This window comes from Polypterus senegalus, chromosome 10 (assembly GCF_016835505.1).
Source record: "Polypterus senegalus isolate Bchr_013 chromosome 10, ASM1683550v1, whole genome shotgun sequence".
NCBI lineage: Eukaryota > Metazoa > Chordata > Cladistia > Polypteriformes > Polypteridae > Polypterus > Polypterus senegalus.
In genome coordinates, this window is record NC_053163.1 from 176,769,312 (window position 1) to 176,793,430 (window position 24,119).

Below are 24,119 nucleotides of genomic sequence, written 5' to 3' on the forward strand. Positions count from 1 at the left end.
GACTCGCTGCACTGATTTATGGAAATCTAAGTATAGGGATAGAGTGGCACGGTGGTGCAGTGGGTAGCGCTTCTGCCTTGCAGTTAGGAGACTCACGTTCGCTTCGTGGGTCCTCCCTGAGTGGAGTTTGCATGTTCTCCCCGTGTCTGTGTGGGTTTCCTCTCACAGTCAAAAACCATGCAGGTTAGGTGCATTGGCAATTCTAAATTGTCCCTAGTGTGTGCTGTGTGTGTGTGCCCTGCGGTGGGCTGGCGCCCCCGCCTGGGGTTTTTTTTCCTCGCCTTGCGCCCTGTGTTGGCTGGGATTGGCACCAGCAGACCCCCATGACCCTGTAGTTAGAATATAGTGGGTTGGATAATGGGGATGGATGGATGGAAGTATGGGGGTGAAAAACATTTTAAAAAGACAGAATTTCACAATCTGGTGTCCTGTAGTGCATTAGACATTTATTAAAAAAAAAAAAATAGAAAGCATTTACAATTATTGTGCATTGTTAAAAGCCTTTATTAAACATATATTACAGTACATTTTGTGTGGATATAAAACAGTACGGAAGTGTACAAGTTAAATAAAATTATCCCTTAAAACAAAGTTCATATTATAGTATAAGCAAAGCTCCTTTTCATGAAGCAAAAAATTAAGAGACCAATAATTACAGACCATACAAGAAAATTGCTGAAATCTTAACTCTGTTATAATTCCATGTCAGTAGTTGAGAAGTACCAGGCTTTTTGGCTTCTATTTATTCTTCTGGATTATGTTAATGGTTGGTTTTTATATGCTTGGGATTGCTTTCAGTTGCGATCTTCGATATTCTGAAAAATGCAAGAATCGACTGAATTAGTAGAAGGCTAAAAATACTGTTAAATGTGTAATACAATTCCACAAATGCCATCTCACTGTTAACACGTGCATATATTCTTACTATATGTTCATTCGTTTTTTCATCCCACTCTTTCAACAGTAGGAAGCTAGTGCCAATGCAAGCTCATTACAATGTTCACTCATACTGAAGGTAACTGGAGAGCACAAACTCACTAATACGCATGTATCCAGGATATGAAGGGTCGAGAAATGTGAAATTACACAAACATGGGAAGAATATGCTAACAGCGTAATCAGTGACATTTTGGAAAACGATGTTCTTGAGCCATCTACAGTAGTACTGGACAGAAGTCCATTGTGGCTTGGTCTCACTTACATGCATGGGCAATTTGAATTTTCCAACTAACCTTTAGGAAGGTAGAAGGAAAATCTGACCACCCAAAGGATGATTAGTGTTGATATGAGGAGAATGCATAACCTAAACCTAGAGTCCCACGCCCAGCCATTGTCTAATACAGGACACTAGATCTCTGAAGCACCACCAAATGCCACTAATTGAGTGAAATAAAAAATAAATTGGATGAAGGGAGAGGAATCTCATTGCACTTGTAAACCTGTTCCTTCTGTACTTCAACTTTTGAACCCTCTCTTAGACCAGCAGAAAGCAGTATTTTGGTCTTGTTTAGTGGAATATCTAATGTAATGTTCAGTTTAGGGGCGGCACGGTGGTGCAGTGAGGACTCTCTGTGTGGAGTCTGCATGTTCTCTCCATGTCGGCGTGGGTTTCCTCCCACCGTCCAAAGACATGCAGGTTAGGCGCACTGGCGATCCTAAATTGTCCCTAGTGTGTGTGTGCCCTGCGGTGGGCTGGCGCCCTGCCTTGCGCCTTGTGTTGGCTGGGATTGGCTCCTGCAGACTCATGTGACCCTGTAGTTAGGACATAGTGGGTTGGATAATGGGTGGATGTTCAGTTAAACTGAATAAGATTACCTGAATACTCCAATGTCTTATACAGTACCTCAGCTAGTTAAGTATGGTGCAAGATGGTGTAGATATTTCTAAACGTCCATGGTTTCTTTATTGAGAAGATCTGATAATTCCTCCTCCCTTTTATATCACAAGTATCCTAATATTAACCACTCAAAAGTTTTAAAATGCCCAGAAATGTATGCCGTTGATAGAAAATTATATTTTTAATATCAAGATACCACTAAATTCATTTAAAAATATAGCCAGGACATCAGTAGTGTTGCTAATAGCTAGTACTGTTTGGACCAACTGATTTATAATTATTCATATGACTAAAAAGCCCCATTTCTAGCTGTCATTCCTTCAGTGTCCTAATGGTCAACTCTTATTTTAAAGAAAGGTTTGCACTTGCATTAGTACCATTAAACAGATTTTCTGGCAATACCTAAAGTTTAGTTTTGGGTTCAGCAATGGTCTTTTGGCAGAATGAAGGTTATGCCATGTGACAGATTTCTATGAAATGTTCAGTTTCTTGATAACGTGTCTATTAGTGTCTTGAGAGAAGAGGACAAGATGCATCTGACCAGGATAGAAAAAAAGCGGAAGCCCCATATGTACAACTGCATAAGAGGAGAAGGACATCAGAATTTGTAGTTTAATAGAAGCACACCTTACAGGTCCTCAGTTGGCTTCTTCCTTAAATACACACTAAATCCCAATGTGCTCTAAAACAGAAAAAAGAATGATGTCCTTCTTTTATGCAGTTGCTCATCTGAGTTTTCCCCTTTTTTTTCTATCCTGGTCAGATCCAGTTTGCCCTCTGCTCTCAAGAGAGTAACAGACACCTGTGTATGAAGCCTTCAGTTTCTTGGTAATCCGTCACAGGAAATAACCTTAATTCTGAAAAATAACCAAAAAAAAAACCAATACACTGACGTGTTTCTTGAGGAAGTGGTTTCATTTTGGCCATTTTTGAACCCAGAACTGAAGTTTAAGAATGCCAGTACCTTGCAACTTGTGTCTGCTAGCGGGCTGAAGCTCACTCCCTGGGAATAAGTTCTTTTGTGATTGCCGTGTGTTACTTAACCCCGAATCTATATAGATATAACATAAAAGATGATACCCCCTCCCTAGTAATACAGTACTAAGAAATCACGTAGGAGAAATTGCTTTGTTTAAATGTCTGCTTACACTGCAGACCGCACAAAGGCGAATGAAGCCAGTGACAAGACCCGGTCCTGGAGTGGGGGCCTGAGGAAGGAGTCTGTCGGAGTCGTCGATGCAGGTGTGGAAGGCATTCTCAGGAACAGGTGGCGATGTTCACATCTGCTTGTTGGCTTCAGAGGTGTGCCTGCCACTGTGCCAACGTTTTATACCGTTTCCCCCCATGGCCAGGGCCCCCTCAGACAAACACGTAATTCCAAACAAGGCATCAGTGCTCTCCAAACAAGGACGCAATTCTTTGCTGACTTGACAGATGGAAATAGCACACGGTTACAGCATCTCACAGTCTGCACGCGGTTTCCATTTCTCCTAGTCCATCTTTATGTTGCCTGCATGGCAGTTCTTTGTGTTTGCTTCTGTGCTTAATCTGGCCATGTGTCTGCTGTACCACATGTGAGTAAAAATCAGGTTTTATAAGATCTATTTGTACGGAGCACAGTGACATATTAAACTTCTGCTCACACAACCCAAGTGAACTGAATATCAGGTTTCAGTGGTGCTAATGCAGTTAAAGGTTTCTCTAATAACTAATTAACATGTAAACGGGACTAATTAAGAATAAGCTAAGGGAGTTTACCAATAGGACACTGAAGGAACTGCTGCTGAAAATGGCAGCCCTATGTGAATAACCAACTAAAAAGCAGTCATTTCAAGCAGTAATAGCCACCTAGCAATTAGTAAAGCCTTAAGTTATATTTGTAAATCAGTTTAATTATATCTTGATAATAAAAGGTACAAATTTGGGGGGGGTCCCAGACTTTTGAATGGTAGTGCATATTGTCATATGTATTGTCTAAACATTGAACTGTGGACCTAGAAAATGTAACTTCCTACCACTGTATAATGTAGTGGTGTCTGTGTAAATGGTATAACCAAAAAAAAAAAAAAGCTGACATGACTCGGTTTTAAAGGATACACTAGCATACTCACTGCAATCCTCAGTGCTTGATCCAGGTCTTTAATAATGTCCTCCACGTCTTCCAGGCCGACTGACAGTCTGATTAAATTATCACTTATACCAAGTACTTTTCTGTCTTCTTCAGGGACAGACGCATGAGTCATGATGGCCCTACAAGGAATAAGCACACAAAAGTTTGAAACAAAAGTCTCATTGTCTTGTGAACAACAATTTAGTCGTTATCCAGTTTTAGCCCCCAGGATTCTGCAAATCTATTTTATATATACAGGGGTGGGCAAAAGTAGGTTTACAGTTGTGAGTACACGAAACATGTTGGAGAAATTGAGCTTGTTCAAGTGCACTGTGCCATTGAGATATTCTTTTGAGTTAAAAGTTAATAAAGCTATTGTAAAAAATCATAACCTGCATCTCTTTTTATGAATAACTGTAAACTCTCTCTCTCATATATATATATATATATATATATATATATATATATATATATATATAATATTTTTTTATATAATATGCTACCGTGGCTGTTCGTTTGTCTGTCCAGGATTTTAAATCACCTGTAGCTCACAAACTGTTTGACCTGAAATTTGGTACACACACACACACACACACAATATGTGACGTCTACTATCCGCTTCCGGGGTGATGATTGACCTCCCAAGGTTATTCCTCTTTTTATTTTATTGTAGAATCAACTCTTGGCAGAGACCAGCAGGGCGGCCGTGCGGCACATGCATACAGGCGCCATTCTCATTCCCTACCACCTTCGCCGTCACTTCCCCTACCTCTTCATATCTTAAATCATTCTTGATGCAGATTGAAGAAGTGAAAAATGAAAGGAAACGTACCAAGTAATTGCAACACAAACTCCGACTTAATCAGTTTTAACGCGAAAAGATGCCAACGAAAGAAGAGAAGAAGCGGGCCGCTAGGGTGGAGAAAAGAAGAGCTGCTCAGGAAGCAGCAAGCACATCAACCTCTGAGCAAACAAATGCTAAACGTACGGAGAAAGAGGAAGAAAACTAGGAATGATCAAGTCAAGTGTATTAACTATCTATCCATCTATAAGAGAACACATTTTAATCCATGGTATTGAAAATACTGGGTGCAATGCAATTAAGATTATATTTAATTTAACATTACAATATTCTTAGATTATTTTGGGGGATCAAGCAACCAAACTAACACATAAACACCAGTTTCATCCATCTGCTCATCCATTTTCTAAACCCACTTTATCCTGAGCAGGGTCTTTGGAGGGACACTAGTTACAAAAACCTGTAATCTTAAGAAGCATAAGCATGTCATTTGCCTTCTGTACATTGACCCCCAAGTAAAATGACAAACTGTGAGCAGCTGACAATATAAGGCAGTGTTCCTGCTGGGTGTCTTATTTTACATTTGTAGAAGCAGCTGCAATGCAGGAATGACAAGTGAATGGAATGCTGGTCTAGCACATGACTCGACATATTTAAAAATACCACTTCATCAAATTCACAGATTTGGGATGTAGAAGTAAAACCACACGGACACAGGACGATTGTTTGTGCAAAATGACACACGAGCAGTCATTCATTCACGTAGGGCAATGGATCCATGAGGCATACACCAGGGGACCCCAAGGAGGACGATAAGACAGCACCAGTATAGAACTGGAGTACATATCAGACAGCCCAGAAATTAACGGAACAGCAGAGTAACAAAAACGTCAACTATGCAAAGAATCCCACAAAAATAAAAAAATCAAGGGACTTAAAAATCGGTGAGGAGAGGTGCAGCAACGAAAAACAAACAAACAAACAATCTACTCTTTGGCAGAACTGGCTTCAAATAAATCTGTCAGCTGAAAGTATGCATGCAGGATATACTAATAAATGGATATCCAAATTTAAAAAATGTACATGTAGACTGATGGCACAAGGGTTTCACTTTGAGTTACCAGTAATTGTTTAGTTTCAGACAATTTTGCCTTATTTGATTTAAAGTATGGTTGTACCAGTGAAACACGCAGACCTCCAGTCCTCAAATAAAAGCATTTTTTTTTTTTTTAAAGGGTTGACGTACACTAATAGTGAATATGAATTTTGAGCATACAGGCACCAGGTTCTGGGGGGGTTATCAATAGAGGCTCCAAGGCTGGGCTTCTTAACTTGAGGTCCATGGATGGGTTACAGGGGGTCCGTGAAGGTCAGATAAAAATGAACACTTACATTCACTATACAGCCCGGTACTATTGATTTAGAGTAGATCGGTTTTAATTTGCACAAGAGGATTGTATTTCATAGTTGTAATGAGTGGCCATTACTTTTAGGAGTGTTTTGTTTGTTAGATTGTTTACTTTGAAGTTTAATAATACTTTGTGTATGTCATATATGTATGATACAATCAAATCTCGATAAATAAAGTACATTATATTCATTACATGCAAAGATGTGTTTATGTGAATATTTCTGGGGAAGGGGGGCCATAGCTTTCATCAGGTTCTTAAAGGGGTCTGTGACTCAAAAAAGGTTAAGATTCACTGCTTTAAGGGATGTCGGATATAAGGAGCTGATGATACTCTGTATGTGTTTCTCTGCTCTTGAAATAAAAGGGAATGCAAAATTTAGTTGGAGGTGGTAAAATGAGTGAAATCCAAAATTAAAGAAATGTGTTAGTGAAAAAAAAACGGTAACACTTTAGGTCCTGCAAAAAATGCATCTGTTACTCATTTACTCCTGTTACAAGACCTTAACAAAGACCTTTTTGTTCATATAACTTGTAAAACATCAGTAGATAGTTTATACACCTCTTTTCAGTGTGGCATGTTGATATGATGGTGAAATGACTTGGTAATATGAAGGATTCACAGATCTTATGCTAAAAAATCTGGACGTGAGCATCAGTAGGCTTTGCGCGCTCGGAAACAAGTTACCCAAACTATTCTATAACATTTCACTAATTATTTACCGCTCGGATGCTGATCTTTCTGATCATAAAATAGGTCTTTATGATGGCAACTGACAAGGAGAATTCATAATTACTTGCAGAATTACTCTTCTAGAGTGCCTCTTCTCTTGCACGAATTGGTTCAAAAACCAATCAGCACATCATCATCTCATAACAGGCTCAAGTTTCGAGTCTGATATTGTTCCATCCAGCCGGTTTAGCTCTAGACTGTCCTCAACAAACTGTGACACAGACAGACACCCATCTTCGAGATATCAATGTTTTCGATGTCATGGAATTCTAAAACGTCGAAAACCGTAGATCGACATTTTTGACGATTCTAAAGCTTTCACTCCTCCCCCCAAAGACGATAGGTTATGGTCACAAAGCAATATGGAATATCAAGAGAAATACACCTCAGTTAAGCCACCTCGAAGACTACAAAGTGACGTTTTGTTAGCAGGTCACATTGCAGAGATGAATAAACCCAAAGAAGTGTTTGTTATGGTCTTGTACATAACAGTAAATGACTAGACACATCTTTGTAGTAACTAAACTAAAGTGTTACCAAAGACGAGAATGGAAAAAAACAAAAATGAATTAACGGAAGAATGTGAAGAAACAGTAAAGCAAAAGCCTGAATTACGGTGTGTTGTAACGGCGTCGGTCTTCTGTAAAGTGGTGAGGAAGGGTAGTTGTGGAAGCTGTAGGACTTTTGTCTGTGGTTGTAGTTTGTGTTCTTCTGTAACTTTTATTTCTAAAGGCTAAGGTGAAAAAAAAAACGAGGAAAGCACAATACAAATATTCCTTCAAAATATTTAATTAAACCAGATAGTCCACGATAAATACACACAGATGAAAATGGACACAAGTTGAATGGAGAACCGCTGACTCTTGTTAGTTCATCTTAATGCTAAAACAGTGAGTGCAGCTGTTTAAAGAATAAAATATGCAATTAAGGGTGGGGAATCTGAATAGGCGAGACCACTAAAATGAATCATAAAAATGGTACTTGAGCAACAAGAGCTTCATCAACAATAACTGACTCTGCATTAAGAAGCTGGATTGGAACAAAAACCTACAGACACTGATCTTGCAGACTCCTGATTTGAAGAAATCATGAGGTATACGGCTAACCACATGGACTTTGCTTATTAAGAAGTGTCGACTTGCCTTTGCAACACAAAACGTACCCAAGATTAGTATTTTGGAAGAAAAACAAAAAGGTGCATTGCAACCAATGTTGGTGTGCTACTGTGAAGTCGAGATAGAAAAATGGAATCAAGCTGCAGGAGAACAGAATGCTTACTGAACTGAATTATGGGCAACGTTCTGGGCTCGTTTTACAACCCCACTCACCAGTGGATGTGTGAGAATAGTGATAAAGTATGCTAAGTAATTTCTTTTGCGACTTGTAATTGTCACCGTCTGTTTCTAAAATAAGAAAGACTTCATTTCAAAACATCTACTCTTACCACGGTGACGTGGTCAGCAAAGCAGGTCTTCAGACTGAATTGATTACTAAAAGCACAAAGATGTCCGACACTCTCCTGTGTTGTTGTGGACTTTTATCTTGGTGTTCCAGTTTTCCTCCCACATCCCAAAACACACATTAGGTTAGCTGGCAACTTTACAAATCGTGCCGGTGTGAGTAAGTGGGCACACATCACACTTCATGAATACACTACCCTGTCCAAGGCTAATTCCCATGTTGCGAGGATAACACTGTTTCATCTACGACGCTAAAATGAATAAATCAGTTTCTAAAAATAAATGAAAAAGATGAATAAAGAGGCTTCACAACTTACGGATGTTCTGCTAAACTTTCATAACCTCCTAAACTCTCAGCCAGTGCAAAAACCTGTGGAATTTAAAACAAACATGTTAACTGCTAAAGAAAGTACAATCATGTAGAATAATCTGCAGACATGCAAGGCGGCTCTGTGCTGCTGTGCCCAGATGTAGTTATTTAATAAATTAAAAACGAAGAGTTATGGAAGCCACTGTAAAGTAGCCAAGTCAGTTCAAACTTCTACAGCAGGTCTGTAAGCAAGAGCAGCACACTGGGAACAAACGCCATTCTTTGCAGTTGTAAGCAAGCAGGACTCAGAACAGAGCGTTTTACTTAACAGAGAAGTTTGGTATTTTTCAAGTCACAAGTTATTTCTCCACATACTGTACTTGTTATATATGCATCTGCCATGTGAAATTGCGTTCAAACGTTGTTTTCTATAAGTTTAAAAAATAAATAAATAAAATACATTGCCAGCCCTGTTGTTTGATAATGAGACCTATGGGGTACGGGCCACCACCAGAAGATGAATGAAGCTTTCAAAGAAAAGAACCTACTGAGGAACATGGAGGAGACTCTGTTATGTTTTGGGGCTGCTTTGATTGAGTCTGTGCAGAAAACAATGAAATCTCAAGACTATTAAGATATTTTGGAGCGAAACATACTACCCAGTGTCAGAAAGCTCTGTCACAGTCACAGGTCATGGATCTAGCATAAGGAGCCAAAACAGACAGAAAAACACCCAAGAATGGTAAGAACAAAACATTGGACTGTTCTGAAGTGGTCTTCTAGGAGCCCTTTATGAACATTTATGGAAAGACTTGAATCATGCAGTCTGGAGAAGACCCCTTCACACCTGATACAGCTAGAGCAGTTTGCTCTGGAAGTGTGGGCCAAACAACCTGTGGGAAGGTGCAGAAGTCTCATGGAGAGCTCCAGAAGTCACCTGTTGGCCGTGACTGCAAACTCTAAAGGTTGTGCAACAAGGTGCTATCACTTTTGTCCACACCATGTTTGTTTATGTCATTACTTGAAATATTCTGTTGAATCAAAACTCTGGTTTTGAATACGGAACAAACAATGATGGGTGCCGATTACTTTTGCCAAGTACAAGTTATTTCTGAGGCGATTGTGGGTGGTCCTTTTTTGTGGAGGGTTACCAACAAATTTGTCCACATTTGTAAATCTGTTTTCTACTTTTACAAGTATTGTGAGGTAACTGAAATGAGAGGAAGATCACACCAGACCCCGTGCCGATTAACTACTGTAAGTGGGGCACTTCTTATTTTAATCTTGGAAAACGCAGCAAACCCTCAACGACTACAAAACAACTTGTCAGCAATCAATTTAAATCAGCCATGTTGTAACATTAAGCCATCTCTGAAATGTTCCATTTTCCCCCACAGCAATCAAAATGGTCAGTGGCATTTCTGACGGACACCGAAATGTCTGAATTTTACCCTAAGATTTTCTCATACAATTAATTACAAGGGCTTCAATTCTATAATTGTTAAGACATACCAGAAAATTATGCAGAGACCTGTACCTTCCAGCTGCTCTAAATTCTCACATAACCAGTTTGAAACTTTGATACATCCCAACGCGATTCGTTCACCATAAAAATGGAGCCATTAACGGGCAAGAGAATTACCTTCAAATTTTTCAGAAAAGCTGTGGCTGTTTTAAGGTCTCCCCGAACATAAAATGTGATCATTCCTGGGCAGCCTGTGCACTGCCGTTTCATCAGCTCATGCTGGGGATGTGAAGGGAGGCCTGGAGGAATACAGAGAGTACAGACCTCGTTATTAGAGAAACTAAATATACAATTTGGCAAATACACTCAGACTTTGTAAAAATGCAGATGTATTGGTATAAAAATAGGCCATATCAAGAGTTTAATGTTCAAAACTCACAATCCTGAACTGTCCTTTAATCAAGATACAAAACAAGAAAATGTTGTCAAAATGTGAGCTGTGTGAAGCAACACTGATTGTTGTTGGCCAGGACATCCTTATCGTCCGTCTTGAGCAGTCAGTAGGAAATGCTTTGGAATGGTTGAGGTCGTACCTCATAGACAGAACCTGTTCAGTCAGCCTGGGCAATCTCTTCTCAACCTCGGCGCTGATCACCCGAGGGGTCCCTCAGGGATCTATTCTGAGGTCTATTGTTTTTTTCACGGTACATGTTGCCCTTAGGATCCATCCATCCCTCCATCTATTATCCAACCTGCTATTTCCCAACTACAGGGGTCTGCTCGAGCCAATCCCAGCCAACACAGGGAGCAAGGCAGGAACAAACCCTGGGCAGGGCACCAGCCCACCACGGGCCCTTAGGATACATTATTAAAAAGCATTATTTCATTCCATTGCTATGCAGATGATAGGCAGATAGATCTTCCACTGAAACAGATCAAAAGTAAATTCTCTTAAACCTTTATTGGAATGTCTGAAAGACATTAAAATATGGATGCCACTAAATTTGCATAGAATAAACGATAAAAAAACAAGAGATTGTGCGTTTTGGACCTTCTGAACTTACTTGTGCTCCTGCAGTTAATCTTAGCCCTCTGACAAACTACTGTAAACCCTCTGCAAAAATCTTTTTGTGATTATTGATAATGCCCTCAACTTTGGTATACAAATTAACTCCATTGTTAAGGCCCATTACTATCAGCTCAGGGTATTGGCTAAGGTCAAGCCCTTTCTTTCTGTTGATGATTTTGAAACACTTAATTCATGCATTTGTCTCTCCTCGCCTAGACTATTGCAAATCATCATACATTGAAGTTAATCAGTCATTCCCTTGCTCGTCTAGAACGCTGCTGCCAGGTTTCTATCAGGCACTCGGAAACAGAATCAAATCACACCAGTCTTGGCGTCACTTCACTGGCTTCCCGTTCGCTACAGGATTGAGTTTGTTTTTAAGTCTCTCTTTTAGTGGGACATGCCCGGAACACCCCCCCAAGGAGGTGTCCAGGGGGCATCCTGACTAGATGTCCGAACCACCTCAACTGACTCCTCTCAATGTGGAGGAGCAACGACTCTACTCCGAGTCTCTCCCGGATAACCAAACTCCTCACCTTATTTCTAAGGGAAAGTCCGGCCACCCTGCGGAGAAAACTCATTTCGGCCGCTTGTATCCGCGATCTTGCTCTTTCAGTCACTACCCAAAGCTCGTGGCCATGGCGGAGGGTAAGAACGTAGATCAACTGGTAAATCTATTTGAACTCCCATTAATCTTTTAAATTCCAGGCCCTATTCCCATTCTAAACACACAGGGTATATTTTTAAATAATATCTATAAATTGAACCTTGTATCTTTTAGACTATTAAACAGACTGTTAATTTATTAGACATGGGGTATTTAGGATCAGAAATGGACAAACAAGCCGAGAATGACAAACACATATTGATTATTCTGTAATTCTTGTTAATCCAATGGGAAGTTAGACCTTTAAGTTTAGAGGTGCATGCTGGGCCGATCAGGCAGGCAAAGCAGGAGAGAGAACAGCAAGGAGAGCGGAGGAGAAGATCCCAAAGAAACTGAACAGCAATCGGAAGCAACTCTGCACCCAGCCTTTAAAAGACTCCTGTTCCATCACTCTTACTTTCTGCATGAGTATTTTCATTACGACTCCTTGTCAAATACATTTCCTACTTTCGCTACCATCAATTTTACTGTTTTTTTATAGTGATATTAATTTTCTGCAGTGGGCTGGTGCCCTGCCCGGGGTTCGTTTCCTGCCTTGCTCCCTATGTTGGCTGAGATTGGCTCCAACAGAACCCCGTGACCCTGTAGTTAGGATATAGCGGGTTGGATAATGGATATTAATTAGTGTTGGATTAGGTCTAGGTTTACTGTTCAGAGCATCTCATGTTGGTGAATGCCATGTTCCCACAGGAGTTAACAGCTGAGAGGGGACGTCTTCAATAGAAAGCAGCGTGGTGAGTGGGCACCTGATTTGGTGATTGGCACAGGTGCAGCTCAGGTCTGAAAACAACGGTTTGGGGTCTCTTTGCTTCAGACAGCCGTCAACCTGCAGCGCTATAAAGCAGATACCTATATTGATTATATGAGTGTTAGGTAACAGTAACTGTAACTGTAAATAACACCCACAGGAATCTTACATATAAATGTCTACACGTGGAAGTGTGTGTGTCTGTCCAGCCCAGAAATGAGAGGTGAAGTCAGGCTAAGGGCTCCACCTCAGAGGATACACAAGCGAGATCAGCACGTCAGCAAAACAAAATATCTGAAGAGAGAGTCACTCGCTTATCCGCTATTACAGAAGTGTGGCAAGCACATCGCCAAAACGGTATCCCTTTTACTTTTTCTCTCACCGCGAATACACAAGCGAGGCGAGCATGTCGGCAAAACAAAACCTCCAAAGAAAGACAGTTGCTTAGCCGCTAATTCAGAAGCGATGCGAGTACATCGGCAAAATGAAACCTCCTAGAAGAGAGATGCCCAGCGTAGTTCCTTTCAATTACCTGACATCGCTACATTTCAATTTTTATTTTTTATTTTTCCTGAGGGGATGTAGCGCGTTGGATAATGGATGGATGGATGGATTTAAATAGTTTCTAGGACCCAGTGCTTTTTACAGCACGGGCTTATTCAGCTAGTCTTATATATAAACGTGTGTGTGTGTGTGTGTGTGTGTCTATCCTTCCCCGAAGTGTGAGGCTACAGCATAAAACTCAAACAAAAGCAACTGTGTCACCAAAGTGAAGATGCAGAGGAATGACAGAAACTCACTTAGCTGCTAATATACAAGTGAGACGAGCACATTCGGCAAATCTCCAAATAAATAGAGATCATTTTCTGACAATTTCAATAGTTTCTAGGACCCCGGGATTCTGACAGCACGGGCTTACACAGCTAGTTTTATAATAATATGTTCAAGATAGAGTGATAAGAGCACCTGCTGTGGGCAACTGCCACATTTCCACAGGGTTTAGCAGCTGTTTTTTCCCCAAAAGTAGTAGCGTGGTGAGCGGGCACCTGCTTTGGTGATTGGCACAGGTGTAGCTTAACTGTTTAGTCTGCTTATGCTAAGCTAGTAAGTCTCTTTACTTAAAGCAGCCGTCCACGTGCAGATAAAACTGTACACGTGGGGCACTATAAAACAGCTACATTAAGGCAAAATTCCACGATAATACAGCAGAGAATGTGGTGTGACAAGCCCACTCGGGTGAATCCATAGCCATCTGTGTTAGACTGTTAATCCATATTCTTAAAAGTTGTTTCCATTGTTAAGTTCAGGCAGTGTTGGGGAGTAGCAAGGCAAAGAGAAGAAGGCAGGGAAGAACCCACAGACACTAGTGAGCAAAATTAGAGAACAAATGACAAAACAAAATCACGGCTTATCTAAATCGAATGCCATCTTAACATGAGTAGAAGAGCCATATTGTAATATTTTATGAGCAAAAACGGTCCCGCATGACAAAGTGAACAATTTAAACAAGATCATTGAAGGCCAGCAATCAAAATTAGAGGATGAGTTACAGTTGTAATCTGGCATTGTCTTGAAATAGCAGGCAGCACCCACCAATTAGTCAACATTGGCAGGCATTTTGCAAGATGGTGAGCCCCGCAAGGGTTAGTGAAAAGCAGTGATGTGCGGCTGTTCAGATGAAGGCATGTAATAATAAAATGCATTACTACAAAGGTTTGGGATGCACCATCTTTTGGGATGATAGGCACAAGGCAGACACACAGACACTGGTTCTTTTTATTAAGCTGGATAACGTCAATGAAAATTTGATCACAACAGTTAAATAAAATTAATAAAAGTTACAAGATGTGGATGTGGTGGCCCCTTGTTTTACAAAACCCCCTGCCATGACATTGTCCATTTTCCCCACCTAGTGATCATTCTTTGGATGTGCAACCAATTCAAAGGTAAGAGCTCCCAGTTTGACCAGGGGTTTGCAAGTTCAGATTGGGCCCATCAACTCCAACCGATGGCTTCACATTTTCATCCGCACCAAGTGGGCTCCTCCTTTAATTAAGCTGCTGTTATCCCCTTAACCTCCAACCCAAACCCCCCCCTACTGTTTTCTTGTGTCATTCTGGCAACTGCACACTGGTTATTCTGAATTCATTACTGGATAACAGAAGCATTTGTGTGTATTAGATGGGAGTGAACTCACTTTAATTTTGATGATAAAAAATGTATATGAACGTTATGCTATTTGTGAATATGTATAAACATGGATAACACTGAAGCATCTGCTGCACTTTAGCAGGTTGTGTTATTTACACCCATGTCTGCTATGGTCATAGCTGTAAATATTAAATACTGGTGCAATTGGAAGTCAAGGAACTGTGACAGTGTGGGTTGGCTCCATGCTCCCGGTCTTCTTTGGGCGCCTCTTGAACCCATTGATAACGTACCTGAGATGAGCTGGGCAGATGAGGACGCACACACAGCAAGGGGTATGTGCTTTTATTAAAACTCCAAAAACAAAGTGTTTAAAAGCACATTGCAGAAATAATTCAATTAGAATGAAGTGTGCAGTGGAGGTTAAAACCAGTCATATAAATAATCTGTTAAAAATCAGGCAACTTTTTAAAATCAAAGGCCTCGGTACATCTATTTGCAACGGCCATCGCTTCAGCTTAACCCCAACTGAGATCTGGACGCCGAGGAGACACCTAACCAACAGTCACACCCTTCCTTCTCCAGGCGGTTCGGGTCCCTGCTGCCCATGGCTCCCAGCAGGACACCTCACCGCATCACCTTGCGCCTAGGCTGCGGCTGGACACTACACCGAGCCACCGACTCCTGCTGGCAGGTTCTGCCCTGCAGATCACCTCACCAGCCTTCTGTCACCCTTGCAGCCCTCACTGTCTCTTTCTCACAGCCTTGTGTGGCGAGTTGCTCCATCCAAGCAGCGTGTCACTCCAGCTCCCCGATTGCTCAGCTAGAGTGGCCTCCATCAGCCCCCGAGTGCCAGCCACATGTTCTTCTATGGCTTCCTCCCCGCTGCCTGCCTTCTCGCTCGCTCTCACATTTGCACCGGCTCTATCCACCTCCTGCCTTTTCACTCATCTTCTACCTCCTTCTCAATTTTTCCTATTCTATTATTTGTCTACCCACATTTACCTCAGTCCCATGCAGGCACCTTTTATACTGCCTCTCCAAACTGGGTTTGGGCATGAGACCACCACCTCACTTGCACATGCCTTCACGATCAGCCGGGCACCCCCATCCATCATCGGAGCGGAGTGCAGTGGCGCTCAATTGCACCCGATTAGAGCCTGCACTTCACAGGGGGCGATTATTTAAAAACTTGCCCAACACCACAGACCACTCGTCACTCACACGATAAAATAAAGTGACTTTAAAAGAAACACAAAATAGAAAGTTAATTCATTTGGGCTTGGCTACAAATGCGTAAAATTGAATCTCAAATTACTGAACTATTTGGAATGCAAAAGACAAGGATAAAGCTAAAAAAAAAAAATACAACACGGCAGGATTGTGAAAGTGGTTGGGACAAAATTTGAGTCTCCATTCCACTAAATTACCAGATTTCCTCTATAAAAAGGAGGAAAGAAGAAATCTTCACCTCCCCACCAGAGAGCTGCACTCACTAATTCAAATCATGGTGAACTTTACATGTCCGTGTAACATTTTGAAGAAATACCAAACATTCAGAAGACCTGCAGAATTACCTGGATAAATAACTTTCTCCACATAAGGGCTAGCTTCTAAAAAGCTGGCGACTGCCATTGCATTTTTGAAATGCTGCTCCATTCTCAAATTCAGAGTCTTCAGGCCTCGGAGGCAGAGGTAGCAGTCAAATGGTGATGGAACTGCTCCAATAGCTGTAAGATAGAACAAAGATAGCAAATCTGCATTCAGTGGCCAGAGATTAATGGAATCCATTTTAAAGTCTGTGACACAACGGACAAAAAAAAACCCCACAGTAAAATGAGGGCTGCGTTTTCCAAGAATGTATATCCCAAGTTGTATTTGATTAAATGAGTCTCTGCCACAAAACATACAAGCATTTGTAATTTCTGGCACCAGGATGCTGGCAGCAAATCCTCAGAGGTTTTGTAGAGTACATGCTTCAGCAGGTCAGAGGAGCATCAGCATATTAGGTGGTCATAATGTTTTGGCTTATCAGTGTATGGCTGTTGTGCTAAATGGCCAATACAAACATAGGTAAAATAAGTAAACTGCATACAAATGAGCTGCACTTTGAATAGGCCCTTGTGACAATAAATGATGTCAGTCTCCTCTCACTAGAATTAATTTCAATTCAAGATGGTCAATAAGATATTACAAGTTCTAGGAAGTGCAGGTTCCAGACCAACATCCTATACTCTAAGGGGTCTTGGGACCCATGCCTTGAGAAACCCTGTCTAAAAATGTTACTGTTGCTAAAGGAGAAGTATGTGAGGAGAAGTATGCTGTATGGGAGTCAGCACATGAAGAGAAGCTAGACAGATCGGAGGAGAGAATGATTGGGTGAACGCGTGAAGTGTCATGGATACAGAGGAAGACTGAGGAGTGAAGAGAAGACTTGGTGTGGAGGAGATAGGTGAAAACAGCATGTGGAGGAATAGGCAGTGGAAGGTTAGATGAAGATGTGCACCAAGACAGAGGTGGAAGGGATGAGGTCCAAAGGGAGGTCAAATGAGATGCTGTTGGATGATATGGAAAGAATTGGTCTTACTCTAAAAGGATGCCCAGGGATATGGGGGGTGATGGGTCAGGGAGGGGGTTTGGTTGGGGGTGTGATTGAGCACCAAGAAACTGGGTAAACTCAGAAAATGGCTGTTAAACTGGTAATTAAGAATCAGTCTAACCTGCTGCTGTTGATACTTTTGAAAGCAGAGCTGCAAAAGGTGTACAAGAAAAGCCTTCAAGATTAAAAAGGTGACATTTCCTATAAGCTAAGGCAATGTTGCTAACATTTCTAAGTGGTTTACACACTTCAAATGCATAATCATTCAAGGTGTTTCCAGGACAAATGAAATAAGAAAACACAAGGAGGTGCAAGGTGTGTGTGTGTGTTGGGGTTGTCCAACTCTGGATGGTACAGTTATTAACATGGGGCTGATTTAGGCATACCGGCCAATCTGACAGCATGTGTTTAGATAGGAGGAGGATACCCTTGTGAGAAGGGAAAAAGCCACGCAAATTCAAATCGGATGTCCATATTCGCAACACTACCCACCGTGCCACAGGACAACTTTTTAGGGGCTCAAGAGGGTAAAAACTGCCATCTACAAATGCATCCCCCTTGTTTAAAGTGATTTTCTAAATTCAGTTTTTATACAATAGGCATTTCAACAGAATCTGAATATTAGGAAACATAACCATAGGATACAGAACAGTAACACACAAGTGAAACGTACAGCTCTGGGCTCTCAAGTCCATAATAGTACAATGACGGAAAAAAAAGAAAAATATTTATATTGGCTTACCATTCTGCAAAAACTTTATTCTTTCAGCGAGGTCACTGCAGATTACAGACGCTAGACCCATGACGACATCACTGTGACCTGCATTTCACAAATTAATTCAAATTAAACCCATTTAGTGGGATGCATAATCTGCCTGTACCTCCCCACCTCAACATGGCTTTGTGCACTTGATAAAGCTGCAATGCTACATTTCATATCCTCTTCCTCTCCCAATGACAGACTTATTTATCTCCTTCCACCTCAAGATGCATCGACTCACATCACCATACATCAACACAGGTCTACGCCAGCAGTTTTAGGACGGGAGTGACATCTCCGTGCGTCTAGACCAGCAGTGTGGTAATAAACCTTGATGGCTCGTCACATATCAAATTGGTTGACACACCAAACCCTAACCTTAACAAAACTAACCCCTAACATTAACCATTTATCTTACATGCTTGCCATACAAACCCCTAACCTTAACTGCTGGACTAAAACTGCTGACAGACCTGCGGTGACGTATGGTGCTCTGCCCCTGCACTTGGATAATATTCCCCACCTCTGCAACACTTTACAAGAGACACCCACCTGCCCAAGACATGCAACATAACATATAATAATCATGTTGCTCAGGAAAATGTGCATTTACTTGTCACATAAACACAGAAAGTGTGTGCTAGTGTTGACCAAATGAACAAACACTGTCCAGTGGATGAACTTTAACTTCTTTTGGGGACATTTGGATAATGGAATGCTTTTTTAGGCCATTTAAAAAGAAAAATTTCTCTGTGGCTTTAACATAAAAGTAACTTAGTCAACTAAGGTACGTTTACTGTGGACTCAGTTGTTTGACAAAAGCTTGGATTACAATTGCAAGGTCTTGGGTAATGAGGATAAAAACAAAATAACTAAGGTTTGCAAACTGCGACTCACATTTAACTCTGGTGTTTTATTTAGGAGTATTTGGATGTAGCTTTTAAGTGAATGAACTGTGTGGCTAAGATTACAGCTGAATTATAGAGCTCTTAATGGAAAAAATTCACTGTCTGCATTGTGATCAAAGTGTTTTGTAACCAAAATAGAGGCAGGAGCAAATGAGCTCATTAGATCATAAGGACCAAGGATTCACATGGTTTTTCAACAGACTGAATACGGGGCAGACAAATGTGTTTAAAAACTGTTGGAATTTGGGGTGATATATAAAAGAAAATGCAAGAAAATGTATTACTACCATCAGAATGTACATGTTTAAGGTTTAAGCTTTGATAATCTAACCAGTGTGTATATGTGCTTGTAAGAAGAGAATTTAAAATGAGGGCTCAGGCAAACATGTTTCATGGTTAGCTAGAAATAACAAAATCAACCAGACCATGGCAACTTTAGTTGTCCAATTTCGTCTAATGCAACCTCTTATATAAAAGAAGCCATTAAAAAAGGTACCCAATAGGAAAGGACAACATTTTAAAGAGCATTTGTAGAGAGACAGTACTACTGCCGGATACAGAACATAATTCAGTTTTCCCGTCAATGTGCTTGCAAGTATCACACCTAGCTTAAGACGACAAAGTTCTGGTTGTAGGTTTTCCATATCTAACATTGATGCCAGTTTTTTTTCTGAAAATACATATGATCGAAATAAAATTTGAGTATTACTTAGTTCAAGCTGTTATGTTGTTTACAGACATTTAGCAATGACAAATGTGTTAATATAATGTGCTGCGTTCATGTAAGATTACATTCTTTCAGGGAAAGTGACTGGAGTGCGGACAACCATACCCGTAACTGAAAAAATGAAGGCTTTCACATCGTGCCCTTGGTTTTCATTATATTATTTGTGCAGCCTTTTCAGAGAGAGTTATCTGGGTACAGAGTGCCACATCCACGATTCCAGATAGGAATGCAGCATGCATGAGAGATATATATATATCTCCTAGTGTCTGCAAGACCTGGCACATAACAGCCACCAGATTTGTCTCTCTCACACACAATCTCTACTGACCGCCATTTTCGGGAGGATGAAAACACAAATAATAATCGATGCCAGTAGTCAATGGCAGAGCAAAGTCGATGGCTAGAACTTTCCACAGCAAAACATCATGACACACTTCAAAGCATATGCAATCCCTTTCTATTGAATACATTGGTTATTCACGACTCAACGCAACCCAAAAACCCCAACCCATTGTTTAAAAACGAGGTGCTAAGGTAACTTTCAGGGGAAGCAGTAAGAAAATGAACCAGCACATTTGTGAATCCAGGCAGGAGTGCAGGTCTTGAGCGAGATTGGCTTGGCTTTTAGTCCCTATTATGGTATTGTACTTGTGGTAACCAGCCTCAGCCACTATTAACATGTTACAGATCTCTCTTTGACAATAAAGTTCTATCAAGCATGAAGTGAGGTACGTCTGTGATGAATGTGAATGATGAACTGGTAAGTACTGCAGGATGTATTTGTGAATGAAGTCTTTTAAACGTAGGCATTGCCAGTATCAACTTACCCACCAATATAAAAATAACCATAACCTCAAGTGCCTTTCGTGAACACTTTATCCATGATAAAATACTGTCAAAATACTAACACTGCCCCCTGTCCCTTGCTATCCAAGTCTGACCAAGACTCAGTACTGGCACAAAAAGCCGGTGAGAAGGAGCACAAATTTAATAGTGAATCAAATAGCAGGACACAAATTGTTCTAGAGAGTATGTCTCTAGGGCATGAAATCCAACCAAGATGCAACTGGGTTTAAAAATATGTCCATCTGTATTGCTCCTACAGTTAAAATCTTTTATCCAGCTCTGTTGTAAAGCTGCAGAAGCAGAAACTCAACTGAGTAAGCCCATGTCTATCACTGTATTCTTCTTTGCCATGTAAAGCCAGTTTTTTGGCTATGACCTTTGGTATCTACATATACAAATGAGGGTTTTGCTTACATGAAACTCATAAAAAGTAAGGCTTTGATTGGACCACTCCCAGTGAACCTTCAAAACCAGCTCTCTTTCCAAGATTCAAAAACATTACTCTCAAAATGTTCACTGTTCCACTGATCTGCAACACACATGCTTCATTATCTACCTGACAAATTGTACTACTAAAAATACTCACCATTCATATATTTAGTTGCAGAGTACATGCAAATATCAGCTCCCAGGGCTAATGGACGCTAAAAAGGTAGACAAAAACAAAAAGGGTGAACAGTATGCTAATTGCCATACACCAAATAAAGTTTAAATACAAATTATGCTACTCTCTCCTCTCACTTCTTCCCCCAACACACTAACACATCTATGGCTTTACATTCCATAATTGGGTTCATGGTCTGGTGCTGCAACTTCCATTCCAGTCAGATGTATAATACATACATCCGGAGACCACCATGAGTGAATTTTGCTTAAAACTGGGAAGGAACAATTAGACGGCTCACTAAGTGTCACATTTCTAAACCAATCCACATTTGGACAGATTAAAATATTTAAATGCTTATGTGGGTTAGGTTGGATTAATGAGCAATAGATATTGAATAAACTATTTTAGCTGAAACTGGGCATTCATTATTAATTACAGGGTGTACTGGTTGCAAAGAAAAGATTCACCGGTTATTACGCAACCAGAAAAACAAGAAAACTGAAGACAAGATACCAGCAGGTCAGCACTTTTCCTAGTCCTTCGACAGTAGGCTTCTTCAAAGCCATCACTTGACACCAACTCTCCAGATTATAGTTTGGTTAAATGTCACTAAAACTGATGTACTGATTGTTAATTTAGGAAATACAATACAGTTTACTTTTGTATCCTCCACAGACAGACAGGCATATGCCTAAAGGATTATTAGGAACACCATACTAATACGCTGTTTGACCCCCTTTCGCCTTCAGAACTGCCAGAATTCTACGTGGCATTGATTCAACAAGGTGCTGAAAGCATTCTTTAGAAATGTTGGCCCATATTGATAGGATAGCATCTTGCAGTTGGAGATTTGTGGGATGCACATCCAGGGCACGAAGCTCCCGTTCCACCACATCCCAAAGATGCTCTATTGGGTTGAGATCTGGTGACTGTGGGGGCCATTTTAGTACAGTGAACTCATTGTCATGTTCAAGAAACCAATTTGAAATGATTTGAGCTTTGTGACATGGTGCATTATCCTGCTGGAAGTAGCCATCAGAGGATGGGTACATGGTGGTCATGAAGGGATGGTCATGGTCAGAAACAATGCTCAGGTAGCCCGTGGCACTTAAACGATGCCCAATTGGCACTAAGGGGCCTAAAGTGTGCCAAGAAAACATCCCCCACACCATTACACCACCACCACCAGCCTGCACAGTGGTAACAAGGCATGATGGATCCATGTTCTCATTCTATTTACGCCAAATTCTGACTCTACCATTTGAATGTCTCAACAGAAATCGAGACTCATCAGACCAGGCAACATTTCTCCAGTCTCCAACTGTCCAATTTTGGTGAGCTCATGCAAATTGTAGCCTCTTTTTTCTATTTGTAGTGAAGAGGAGTGGTACCCGGTGGGGTCTTCTGCTGTTGTGGCCCATCCACCTCAAGGTTGTGCGTGTTGTGGCTTCACAAATGCTTTGCTGCATACCTCAGTTGTAATGAGTGGTTATTTCAGTCAAAGTTGCTCTTCTATCAGCTTGAATCAGTCAGCCCATTCTCCTCTGACCTCTAGCATCAACAAGGCATTTTCGCCCACAGGACTGCCACATACTGGATGTTTTTCCCTTTTCACACCATTCTTTGTAAACCCTAGAAATGGTTGTGCGTGAAAATCCCAGTAACTGAGCAGATTGTGAAATACTCAGACTGGCCCGTCTGGCACAAACAACCATGCCACGCTCAGAATTGCTTAAAATCACCTTTCTTTCCCATTCTGACATTCAGTTTGGAGTTCAGGAGATTGTCTTGACCAGGACCACACCCCTAAATGCATTGAAGCAACTGCCATGTGATTGGTTGATTAGATAATTGCATTAATGAGAAACTGAACAGGTGTTCCTAATAATCCTTTAGGTGAGTGAGTGAAAATATATATATATATATATATATATATATATATATATATATATATATATATATATATATATATATATATATATATATATATATATATATATATATATATATATATATATTTATATTTATTTATTTATTTATTACACACACAGTTGATGACACACAACCATGAGTGAAATGCTTAAAAATGGGTGAGAATAATTAGACTTGATAATGAAGAGCCACAGGAGATGCAGATTTCATTACTCAAAACATAAAAAGGTGCCTAACGATGCGGACACTGCTCCATCAGAACGATGGACAAGGTGGCACAAACAAATAACAAACATACATTAACATTACGGTCTTAATGGAAATGTAAACATGCCAGACCAGAATATAGCCACAGCATTTGTATACATTAGGGTGGTCCACAAACCAATGCAGAGGGTTGATGCTTGTAGAATCGTATCTCCACAATGCTTATTTTTGTCCATTACGGATGTTATGGTTTGCTTCCCTGTGAAACATTCTGAACATTTTATTTGTATTGTTACTATGTATGCACGTACAGATTCTTAACTGGCTTATTGATTCGTAAACAACAAAAACAGAGAAAACAGAACATTCCAGTAGTAAGTAGGAGTTTCAAGCAGGAGGAACAAAGGAAAAGATGATGCAAAGCCTTCTTTACATTTTTATAATGCTTTTCTCACTACTTCTCCATGATCTCCCTACTGCAAGTCAGCAGCGCTACCATTAACTCTGTACATGTTGTGAATTCCATCCGTACAAAAGAATTAAATCCATGACATCCTTACCTGGAAGTAGGCAGACATGAAGGTGTTGTCTACGACCACAATCACATCTTGACTTTTTGTGTGGGCAATTTCAGCACAACTTTTAATATCAACCAACTTCATCATGGGATTTGTAGGGGTTTCAATCCAAACCATCTGAGATTACAAAATACAATTAAATTTAGTCCTCCTCCACCCCCCCAATAAAAAACAAGGGGGGACAAGAGCAACTTCAGA

At 40.6% G+C, this 24,119-nt stretch overlaps 1 protein-coding gene across 1 annotated transcript in view; it reads right to left on the reverse strand.

Annotated features, from left to right (window-relative positions):
• Positions 1–486: 486 nt before the first annotated feature.
• cth (cystathionase (cystathionine gamma-lyase)) overlaps positions 487–24,119 on the reverse strand; it is a 46,079-nt gene continuing 22,446 nt past the window's right edge. The window contains exons 5-12 of the mRNA XM_039767830.1: positions 23,904–24,038; positions 21,184–21,241; positions 18,099–18,176; positions 16,335–16,487; positions 10,303–10,424; positions 8,668–8,720; positions 3,949–4,087; positions 487–815 (exon numbers count right to left, since the gene is read on the reverse strand). Of these exons, the coding sequence (XP_039623764.1) occupies positions 795–815; positions 3,949–4,087; positions 8,668–8,720; positions 10,303–10,424; positions 16,335–16,487; positions 18,099–18,176; positions 21,184–21,241; positions 23,904–24,038 (759 nt within the window). The 3' untranslated portion in view covers positions 487–794. The remainder of the gene's footprint in view (positions 816–3,948; positions 4,088–8,667; positions 8,721–10,302; positions 10,425–16,334; positions 16,488–18,098; positions 18,177–21,183; positions 21,242–23,903; positions 24,039–24,119) is intronic.